General features: G+C 38.4%; 1 protein-coding gene across 3 annotated transcripts in view; it reads right to left on the reverse strand.

The window, feature by feature from the left end:
* Nucleotides 1-12,553, reverse strand: part of LOC144972465 (serine hydroxymethyltransferase-like) — a 38,408-nt gene that overhangs the window by 14,018 nt on the left and 11,837 nt on the right. For 2 of the 3 annotated variants that reach the window (XM_078913661.1, XM_078913662.1), the window contains exon 4: nucleotides 3,036-3,186. In XM_078913661.1, coding sequence (XP_078769787.1) covers nucleotides 3,036-3,100 — 65 coding nt within the window. In that variant the 5' untranslated portion in view covers nucleotides 3,101-3,186. Of the gene's footprint in view, nucleotides 1-2,852; nucleotides 2,950-3,035; nucleotides 3,187-12,553 lie in introns of those variants that run through there. The other variant, XM_078913663.1, reaches the window with a different exon arrangement.

The raw sequence follows: 12,553 nt of genomic DNA on the forward strand, positions 1-12,553 counted from the left end.
AAAACTGCAGGGATTTGACTAGTGACGAATGGAATGTTTCGGACAGAATATGTGTTCTTGAGCTTAAGTGTAAGATCAATTCAAGGAACCAGAATAACGATAATAAAGACGATCACGGTAAGAAGACGTTCACTATCTCAATCGTAAATGTTTACGCACCAACAAGTCAACGCGCAAAACAATACCCAGAGGAAACTGATAAATTTTACAAAGACCTAGACGATACACTGAACAAAATAGGAAACAAATCAATATTAATAATTGCTGGAGATTTTAATGCCAAAGTAGGAAAACGTCTCGACAGTGACACACTATGTTTAGGATCATACTCAAAAGGAAAACGTAACGATAACGGAGAAAAATTAGTCCAGTTCTGTGAACAGAGAAAACTTTTCATAACAAACAGTGCTTTCAACCACCCATCAAGACACCAGACAACATGGGTAGGACAAAGGAAAGACCAAACCCAAGACAAAATGATAACAATACACAACCAAATAGACTATATCATATGTCGACACCGCCATAAACACTACTCAACCAACTCGCGATCATACGGTGGTACACTGCTAACATCCGATCACAAACTTGTAAAAACGAATTTCAACATAAATGTGTACAGACAACGAAGACAGAAAGGTAAAACCGCAGTCAAAATAAACACGGCAAAAATAGTAAATGAGCGAGAATGTCGCATTCATTACCAATATGAACTTAACTCAAGTCTATTTAAAATAAAGCAAAACAGCAATCCAAACAATGAATGGAAAGAGACGCAAGCGGCAATGAAATATGCGGGGAAGAAAGTGCAGGCTCTATTAATACAACTAAGAACAAACCAAATCGAACGCCTAACATCGCTATTAACGATCTATCGCGGCAACAAAAAGAACTTAGGATCAGGATACAAAACACGAAAGACTCGGAAGAAATAATAAACCTGAAAACGGAACGAAACAAAATACTGCATTCAATTCGATCACTTACAATAAAACACAGAAACGAGGAATTAGACAAAAAAGTGGAAGACATAGAAAAGTCCAAAAATAACGCATCGTCTATGTTCAAAGCGACGAAATCTCTGAACCGAAAACCATTCGAGAACCCAAAACTACAGGATAAATTTGGCAAACAGACAACAAATCCCAACGATATCCTTGACATTGTAACTGACCACTTCCAGCAGAAATTTCACAAACAAGTCTCACAAATATCGCCCTTCTCAGGAAACCCTAGAGACCTAAACAACCGCATCACAACAACTGAAGTTAGAAATAGCATAAAGTGCCTAAACAATAACAGATCCCCAGGCGAAGATGAAATTCCCGCTGAATTGCTGAAATGCGGTACACTCTCCCTGGATCTGAGCATTGCAAACATAATGAACAAAACATTCTCAACACACAAAGACTGGGACATTAACAGCGGTGTCCTAATTACAATACAAAAACCAGGAAAAACGAAAGGACCCGTAAACAACCTGCGCCCAATAACATTACTGAATACCATAAGAAAAACACTGTCAACTATTGTCCTCAACAGAATTAGACCGAAAATAGAAAAATACCTATCACATAGCCAAAGCGGGTTTCGCCAAGACCGAAGCACATCGGACGTTGTATGGACACATAAATGGTTGGCAGCAAAGGCACTCAAAGAAAACATATCCATAACAATAACCGGAATCGATATGTCCGCAGCCTTTGATACGATCGACAGAGGAAAACTTTTGGAGATATTAACAGAAATAGTAGACGAAGACGAGCTCCGAATAATCCGATTTCTCCTCAGCAACACAAAGATACAACCAAGGATATACGGGGCCACAAAACAGACGCAGTTCGAAAGTAACATCGGGACCCCCCAAGGAGATAGTCTGAGCCCGATTCTGTTCACAATATACTTAGAACACGCTCTGAAAGAAGTTCGAAAAGTCATTCCAAAACCAACGACTCATATTGAGAATGCAATCCCTAGAGAAATCGCCTATGCAGATGATGTCGATTTTATTGGATCAACACCAGCAAATATAGACATCATACAAAATACCCTCATGAAATATAACCTCCAAGTCAATGCCAATAAAACCGAATTTACAACAATATCGAGGAACAAAGAGGAATGGAAAAGAACAAAGAAAGTCGGCTCACTAATTGGAGACACCGAGGATGTACAAAGAAGAAAACAGCTATCAAACGCCGCACTCAGTAAACTCACCAATGTATGGATTAGAGGTGACAAAATAAAGAGAAAAACCAAACTGAAACTGTACCATGCTCTTGTAAAACCGGTACTTCTGTATAACTGCGGCACTTGGGCGTTGACAAAATCCGAAGAAGAACATCTGGATGCCTTCCATCGCACACAGCTAAGAAGGGTACTGGACATCAAATACCCCAAAAAGATCTCAAATGAATCACTCTATAAGATCACAAAAGAAAGACCAATCTCCCTTGACATTTTACAACAACGATGGCAACTTTTCGGTCACATACTACGCAGGGACAAAAACATACCAGCAAACCAAGCCATGTCGGGATACTTCCAAAAACACGGGAACCTTTTCAGAGGAAGACCGATCACAACACTCCCTGTGATCCTAAACAAAAACCTCACAACACTTGGACAAAGCATTAGTCTCATAACGGCAGGGGACCTTGAAAATCTGAGAACCCTAGCAGAGGACCGGCAATATTGGAGACACCTCACACAGGAAATACTGGAAACAGCCAAGGCGACCCGATCTTTCGGTCGAGACGCGAAAGGCATCTAAGTCAAGTAAGTCAAGCCAATTTTTTTTAATAAATACAAAATACTACTACTACTACTAACAACAACAGCAGTGGTCAAACCATTCAAACTGTGATCTACCCCAAACACTGTAAAATGTAGGTAACGGAAACGTGACCTCCCATAAGTCATAAGGCCACTTGCAAGTGAAGAATTATGTGAATGTAATCAAATCATTGCTAGTAAATGCCTACAACCTTCATTTATTTATCAGTGACCTTTGTGTAACATCAACTGGCTCTTACCTGTTCCGTGTTATTGTCATTTTTTGCCTCTGACTGATAACTGATAAGACAAGACGAGGCCACATTCTTATCACACTTTTATGAATGTGACATACAAATTACGATGAAAGAGAGATCAGTAGACTGTATGCATTATAGTGAGTCGGTATACCTATAGAAATATAGGAATAATAATAAATAAAAAATAAATGATAACACAGATATATGAATCTGTATAACTTAAGGTATATAGGAATAATTTAAATGAGAATACAGATATATACCTAATAATAATAATAATAGGTTACAGTGATGATTTTGACTTTGTTGGGGGAGGGGTTGGGGACAATAAGAACAAAAAACAAACGTGTATACTACAACAATATGTAAAAAGTTATACTGCCAACAAAGTCAAAGCAAAAGGTAAGCCACGTCCAATTTTAGTTATGTCACCACCGCTGTTGCTGCAATTCCGTGTAAAGTAATGTAATGAGGGTAATAGTAAATAATAATTGTTTTTGTTGTCTTGCATGATCTGTGTTTTGTTGGTTTTATGATAATTTTTCCTGCTGTTTATTGATCAAATAGCATTTTTTTTAAAACAGCTGGATTATTCCTTTTATCCTTTATGCTCAGTAGTACTAGTACTAGTAGTACCCCCCCCCCCCCCCCCCCCCCGAAATTTTATCATTGACCAAAAGAATTCTGTTTATTGTTTATTTTTATCCATACTATTCATATATTCCTTTTGTTTTATATTTCAGATTACAGAAGGTGATGCTGAAACAAGGAATAATCTTATATTTTCACCACCACAAGAGCCAGGATAGCAGGCGAATTTGACAGTGCAGTCAACTCCACTTGATGCATTTCTGCTTTTGTCTTGGAGTTTCTCATCAATGCAATCAACACATATGCAATCTACAGGTGTGCCCTAAACAATCCTCCTCTAAGACAGTCTGTTTTTAACAGCTGGAAACCTGTAACCAGGGCTGTCATCAGACAAATTGGTATCGACAAACTGCCATCAATTTGTGTATGCTGGGCATCCAGACTCACCGAGCTACAAGCCTTGGTACCACCATATGTTTTCTCGCCCAAGATTTGAATCTATATTCCACAGCATGTTGCATTGCTCTGATTCTGCCACTGCCCCTTTGAAGGATAAAATAGAACCCTTCATCAATATGCTTTTTGAAAATTTTTGATCCGCATTTTATCCATTTCAAAATCTTTTGTTGGATGAGATGGTTGTGGGATTTCAGGGGCGTTGGGTCTATAAAATATGCAACCCCCAAAAGCCAAAGAAATACCACATCAAAGTCTTTGGCTTGACTACAAGATATGTCATTAATCTCTTGACGTACTTTGGAGAAAAGATGTATTACAATCCGGACGTTCCACATGACAATGAGCAGGCTGTGAAAATGTTTGAGACTCTTCTGCAACCATTCGCAAAGGGTCATCATCTCTTTGCTGACAGGTATTATACTACAATGAAACTTTTGGAAGCCTTATCAGAAAAGGGATTTTACTACACTGGCACTGTCAACACCAATCGGCGTGGTTTCCCTCAGGAAATTCGGTCTCTAAAATTGAAGCATTTGGAGCGCAAATGGATTTTCACCACCCACAAAGAGGCAGATATCTCTTGCGTCATGTGGAAGGGCAATAGCAGCAAGAAATCCCGTAGTAGCTTGTTCAACAAAAGCATCAAGTGAAATGGCTACAACGATAAAAAAAGGAAAAGTGATGGAGAAACCCGGTCTCATCCATAACTATAACAACAACATGAATGGATGTATCGGGCGGATCAACAGACAGGCTACTACAGGACCTTCAACTGCAAGACAGTTAAATGGTGAAAAATCTTTTTTATTGTATGTTTGAACTGTGTGGGACCAATGCCCATATTTCATTCACCATGTCTCAAAATAAAAAGATTCCTCTTCTGGATTTAAAAAATCAAACTTGTCGAGGAAATGACAAAACTTTCTGTGGTAACCCGGAACGACGCCGATCGAGCAAGGGATGAAGCTCGTCAGCCTGGCTGCCCCTCTACCTCCATCCCTGAGAGATTTGTAGGGAATCTGCATCTGATCTCTCATTCGGAGCAGGACAGAGCATGTGTGTGGTGCAACAGAGGCACAATGAATGGGGATGAAGAAAAGGACGAATTATTTCTGTCGTGGATGCTCGACTAAGCCTCATCTCCATGCAAAAAAAAAAAATGTTTTGAGGAATACCAGACAGAGTCAAAATTAGATTTTTAAAACTGTTGCTTATCATTTGTTATTTTATTGTAAAATTAGTTGTAACATTATATAAGATTAGGTCAATTTTTGCTTTTGTTTATTGGTAGGATGTCCTATTTCTACAAACTGTGACTGTGGCAATTTTTTGAAATTTTAACTGCAAATAGTTATATTGTTATAAAATCTTAGATTTTCAACATTTCAATCTCAAATTTGGACAGTATACTTAAAATATATGTGTGATTAATATATGTGATTCAAAATGTCTTTGGATTAGCAGAAAACATGGAGGTTTGATGTAAGTTGAGAGTAGAGTAACTTCTTTTTTTTTTTACAATTCATTGATTGCATAACTTTGCTATTTCATTTATCAATAACCAAATTTTATAAGTGTAAAATTGTCTTAGTCACATTTATTATTCTTTTCTGATTAAAATGATATATAACATGTCATAAGAATTATTATAAAATATCTATTTTCCAAAATTAACTCAGGTACCCAATGGTAAAAAATGCTCAGGAAATATAACTGTCAGAACCCTCATAAAATCCTAGACGAATCAGTTAAAAAGCAACACAGATTTCATGCGCACCGCAGAGAATAGTGATTCGTGGAGACAGCTGACCGACAACGTGCTCAAGAGTACAAGCCACGATTGATGATGACGATGACGTACACAGTAACGGGGCACCTAGCCTCAGGATCTACGTACACGTTAACTGGTTTACCGTTGCAATACAAGCAATGAATGAAACACGCTGTATTGGGCGCGCGCACTCGTGTGTGTATGTGTGTGTGAGTGTGTATGTTTGTGTTAATCAAAACAATTTTACCCACTAAAGGCGAGAATCAATCTTACACTATCCAAATTCCAGATCTTAGTCATAATATTATCGTTAAAAGACATGCTTTGGGATTATAGCTAACTGTAGCCCGAGTCGAAATACTCTACTGCTCTCTTGGTGGAAACGATATATTCTGCACAAATAATCTGGAGCTTTAAAAGTCTATGTCACAGAAAGAGGTTAAAATTTCACAAAGCACGCACCGTGAAGCACCTCTGTAACACTCCTTTGATCTACGTCATCAGGCAACCCATTGTTTTTTCATCTTCCCCCATGCCCCCTTACCCCCCCCCTCTCTCTCTCTCTCTCTCTCTCTCTCTCTCTCTCTCTCTCTCTCTCTCTCTTGTCACAGTGTTATCCCTTTCCCTTCCCATCCCATGGTGAAATGAAAACTTTCTGCTCAGTTTGCAAATACACGTAGACCCTATGATGTTTTTTTCTCTCACTAGGCTAGACTTAGTCACGCATGTGGCAGCCCAGCTTCTTATGTTCTGCCTATAATACACAATAAGTGGGATTGTGAGGGGGGGCAAGGTCATAAGTTACAGTGCACTAGAGCTTTATCGGGAATTGGTTTCTGAGTGTCTTGCAAATACCGAGTCTTTTATGGAAAAGTATTTCGAACTCCAAGACGCTCGGTTTGTCACACACGCAACCGAGATGTCTTGATACGTGACCTAGATGTATCCTTTTGTGTGCATGTAAGTAAAGCGGATAGCTTGCCAGTCAGAAAGAAAAGAAAAGAAAAGAAACAGCGTAGTCGCTTTTAAAAAAAAAACAAAAAAAAAAAAACAAAAGAAAAAACAAAACAAACAACTTAACCTTTCAAAGGCGAATTTCAAACTTACTTGGACCTAAAAGAAAATCTTACCGTTTTCATCCAAAGACAAACAACAGTAATACAACTTAAAAACTTGAGCTGTTATATAGCGCAATATCCACTAAACGCGACGTGCTCAAAGCGCTTTTTAAAAATATCCTTACAGCTCTTGTGGTGAAAACAAATCAATGTCACTGGCAAAGGGTTAATTGCAATAGACTCCCACCGTCCTGCATATGTGACACTCATACCGCACTTGCTAATCATTTTAAAAAAGTAAATAGCAATTAACAATACTAAGTTTGTTTTTAAAAAAAAGAAGAAATAGGGGTGGGGGTTGGCGGAGGAAGAGCAAACACAGTAGCAATGTAACCTTCTAGTGGCGAGTCCAACACCACCAGCAACAAGAGTTGCGATACTCTGACTGCGCTCTTGGTGCAAACGTTTCATTCTCCTTTAACAATAATAAAGATGAAAGGATCTTTAAAATTTTTTTTTTAAAATTCAGCTTCGCTGTTAAGGGGTTAAAAACACCTGCGAGCATCCGTGACATGCTCTACGTCATGAGGCTCCTCGTCTCCCTCCACGCCTCCTCCCCCCACCCCTTATCCCTCCAATCTCACGGTAATGGTAGTGGTGGTGGCGGCGGTGGTTGAGGAGGAGGAGGAGGAGGAGGAGGAGGAGGAGGGGGAAGATGGGGATAAAAGTCCCTTTTCCTTTTATTCAATCAACTGGTCTGCTATGGAACCAGTCCTCCCTTAAAATGTACAATAATATCTTCTGTTGACAGGTCTAATTGTTTGTAGCAGATGACAATATTTTTCAAAACGGTCACGTGACAGCATAAAAACAGTAAAACAACACAGGAAGTCTGGGAATGCTAATTGCCGGCACTTCCTTAAAACCTTGTAAACAACAAAATTTCGTATCAACGGGTCAGATAGGGCGGGTATTTAACTAAAGTTCTGAAAAATCAAATCCTTCGAGTAATTGAAAAAAAAAAAAATATTCAGTGCATCATAGGCATATTTAGATCATAAGTAACGCGTATCCTTTCAGTAAAATGCGCCTGCAGTATAATGTGCAAATAACATAGTGGCGAGAACACACTGCTTAGTTCTTAGTTCAAGGTAAACCTACCTAATATTATTATCTAGCGAGGAGGTCTTTAGACACGTTTACTACAGTGGAAACAAGAAAGAGAAGAGCGGCGATACCTTTATAAAGTGGCTCTCATTTAGCCAATGAACTTCGTTTTTACAACGAAGTTACCCTTTTAACGAATAACTAGAGGTGCCTAAATGATTCAATAAAATGGAGATAAAGATAAAGGGAGTAAATCTGACTCATGAATGAACAACACAAAACAAACGACGTTTCGGCCTTTGGTCTTTTTCAAGTAAACTGTTTACCGAAAGGCCAAAACGTCGTTTGTTTTGTGTTGTTCATTCAAAAGTCAGATTTACTCCCTTTATCTTTCAGATTTAATACCTTTATCTCCATAATCTTTTTAACCAATACCATAGGTATAATATATTGAAAGATAGAACCTTCCCTTCCCATTCTCCTGCTTACCACATCTTCACCGCGCGCTGTCCTCCATCCACGATAAGACCATGGCCTACTTGAGTCATCGGTTCAAAGCGATGTACATATACCTATTTGTAGATCTGATAAGCTAAATTGTTATGGTTTAATATTTGTAATGGAAATACTCTCAAACCAACGCACAATTTTGTCCATTGCCGAAAAACAAAGTAAAACTTGCAAGCCTCATAAATGCGATTAATATTCCGGAACGCCAATGATAACTGTCCTGAACCTTGTAGAGCTTTAAACCTTGATATCTCCTTCGTTCCAATAATGATTACAAAAAGAATTCAGGGTATAATGTTTGAAAATTCAATTTCTAACTACTGTACTTATCCATGTTACTACAATCAAGATAAAACATTCCACTTATTTAATAAAACATTTTATAGTTTCTCTGTCAATGTGACGAAGTTGATGAGATAAAAATCGTCTCTGTCCAATCGCTTTACAAAGTTATGCGATCAATTCCGCATTCTTCTTAGCACACTTTCACTTAATTAAATATACAACATATAAGTATTAAAATCCAAAATGTCAACAATGATAAGCACAACTTCGTTTAATTAAATATATAAAATTTAAAAATCCAGCAAATTGAACGGAGCGAGAGAAAACAAAGCGGTTGTGACTGTGACCAACGCCATTTGAAACAAAGAATGACGAAAATTTGAATGCTGACTACAAACGCTACCTAATTACGTACTCAATTTCCCCGCTCTGTGTTACGAATACAATAGCCTTACCCTTACCGCTCAAGACCCGCGTGCTGCGGCCAGTACAGTACTATAGTTATGTCATGGATAAGACCCTCACTTTCAGGAATGCCCCTTGTTAGTCATTGCCGCTTACTGTATTTCTTTTGTTTTTGCGTTCCTTTATCCCATGTTTTATTTATCCTTCGTGCAATCCATTTAATATAATTAATCTTAAGCTCTTTAAAGATTCATCAATGTTCCACCGTCTCATTGGTAGTGGCTATGCATCGCCACAAAGGAAATTTTTCCAGCAAAAAAATAGCGGCGGCCTCAAAATACATCGGCATAATAATATGTCCAAGAAATTATACAAAGTGAAAAGACATTCCGGACAATCATGCCCAGTCCGACAGAAACACTCTACCGTCAAACCGCTTCGTGGACTTGCACATGCAAACGATCGTACTGGCAAGATTACAGTCAAGGCACAAAAGCCTTTTTCCATCACTGAAATGAAATACCATTTCTTTGACCATGAAATGGGCATTGAGGCTGATCACAAACCATTGATCAAGACCATCGCCACTGTCCATTTCAAGATGCGAGTGCTGAAGGTCGGCATCAAAGAGGATAAAAATTAAAGAAGATCATTCTCTTCAGCGCAAAACCAATGAATAACAACCATAATCATAAATGCTGTCGGACACAAGTATCATTGATAAGTGTGCGTTTTATTTGTAGTGAACATCATACATGTAGTTGTAATCGTTTTCTGTACAAGGAATATCTTTTGTTTCACAGTGTTTTCATTTACTTTTGCTATAATTGTTGACTTGACTAGGAGGCCAATGCAAAAAAAAAAAAACAAAACAAAACGATAGAGGTAGATAGATAGATAGATAGATAGATAGATAGATAGATAGATAGATAGATAGATAGATAGATAGATAGAGAGACAGAAAGAGAGAGAGGAGAGAGAGAGAGAGAGAGAGAGAGAAGAGGGGGGGGAGATAAAGAAAGTATGTAGAAAGAAAGAAAGAGAGAGAGACAGAAGAAGAGAGAGAGAGAGAGAGAGAGAGAGAGAGAGAGAGAGAGAGGGGGGGGGAGATAAAGAAAGTATGTAGAAAGAAGAGAGAGAGAGAGAGAGAGAGAGAGAGAAGAGAGAGAGAGAGAGAGAGAGAGAGAGAGAGAGACAGAAAGAAAGAGGGAGACAGATAGATAGAGAAAAAGAGTTAAAAAAAAAAAGAAAGAGAGAAAAGGGGAAGAGAAATATAGATAGATAGATAGATAGATAGATAGACAGATAGATAGATAGATAGATTGATAGAAAATAGATAGATAGATAGATATATAGATAGATAGATAGATAGATAGATATGTTTGTTTTTATTTGTTTTTAAGGGTTTTACGGCGCTTGCAACACATTAAGGTCATATCAGCGCCAGTAAAAAGGGAAAACATGGGATAATGGGGTACAAATATCCTCGACTTATTTATCACAAATCGACCAAATTTAATTGTCAAGTGTACAACTATTCCAGGCATTAGTGACCATGACATTCTCATCACGGAAAGCACTATCAAAGCAAACAAAATCACAAAAAAATCACACCCTATTACTATTTGGAAAAAGGCAAATATCGCCGAAATGCGGACAGAAACACGTCTTTTTAGTGAAAACATAATTAATCAACATCTAGAAAGCACTGAGGATGTTTGGACTGCCATCAACGACCACCTAAACAAAATGATGACCAAACATGTACCAACGAAGAAAAGCTCAAGGAAATTTCACCAACCATGGATAAACACCACCGTCAAACGATTATCTAGACGGAAACAAAAAGGCATGGAGCAGAGCGAGAAAGTCCAACAGTAAGAAAGACTGGTACAATTATGCCCGACTGAAAAAAGAAACACAAAAAGAGAGTAGAAAGGCCTATCATAATCATGTTAAGGAACTTGTTAGTGAAGACTCAAACAAAAAGCTCTGGAAATTTATAAAAAGTAGGAGGTGCGATTCGGTTGGTATAGCGCCCCTTGAGCATGATCGTGTATTATACTCTGATGCAAAGGAAAAAGCAGACATACTTAATAACCAATTCTGCTCTGTTTTTGCTTCAAAAGCTCATACCAAAATTACCACTCAACAACTACAAGGCGAAGAAAACGATTCCAACACTATGGCCGAAATCAATGTGACAGTAGAGGGCGTTTCCAAACTCCTCGCCACTCTAGATCCAAAGAAAGCATGTGGCCCAGACAAAATACCATCCCGTCTCTTAAAGATATTGAGTAACGAATTTGCACCTGCCCTCACACATTTGTTCAAACTCTCTCTTGAAACGGGAGACATACCAATTGTTTGGAAGCACGCTCTTGTCCAACCCATCTACAAGAAAGGTGATAGAAGCAGGGCTCAAAACTACCGTCCAATTTCATTAACCTGCATTTGCTGCAAACTGTTGGAGCATATAGTGAGATCCTCAATAACTGAATATCTCGAAACTAACAGTATTTTTTGTGATGAACAGCACGGATTTAGGAAGCACCACTCATGTCAAACTCAACTTCTATCATTAACACATGATCTGTCAGCTGCTATTGATAAAGGTGGTCAAATTGATCTAGTACTACTGGACTTTGCCAAGGCCTTCGACAAGGTCCCTCACCATCGGTTAATCCAGAAATTGTATGACGTTGGTATCAGGAACAAAACCTTACAATGGATTGCAACTTTTCTGGACAATCGCACCCAACAAGTTCTTGTCGACGGCGAGACTTCCACTATCGGGATGGTGACATCGGGCGTACCTCAGGGCTCAGTCCTTGGGCCCGTCCTATTTTTAGTGTACATAAACGATCTTCCACGAGGTATAAGGTCAAAAGTGCGCCTCTTTGCTGACGACACAGCATTATATAATCAGATAAAAACAACAGACGACTGCAAAACACTAAATGACGATCTAGCTAAATTACAAGAATGGGAAACAATAAATCAAATGGAATTTAACGTATCAAAGTGCAATGTTCTAACCATCACAAATAAGAAAGCACCTATAACATTTGAATACCAACTTCATGGTCAAAACCTGGAACATGTAAAGACAGCAAAATACCTTGGCATTGAGTTTGCTAAAAACCTCAAATGGAATGACCACATATGTCACCTGGCTTCAAAGGCAAATCAAACATCACCCGCAATTTAAAAAGATGCCCAATCACAACTCAAACCCTTGCTTTTAAAACTATTGTTAGACCAATTTTGGAGTATGGCAGCTCAATTTGGGACCCATATACAAAGAAAAACATCGACACCTTAGAAAACAT

The sequence above is a fragment of the Berghia stephanieae genome, chromosome 5, assembly GCF_034508935.2.
Source record: "Berghia stephanieae isolate SIO BIC M18660-M18661 chromosome 5, UCSD_Bste_1.3, whole genome shotgun sequence".
Classification (NCBI taxonomy): domain Eukaryota; kingdom Metazoa; phylum Mollusca; class Gastropoda; order Nudibranchia; family Aeolidiidae; genus Berghia; species Berghia stephanieae.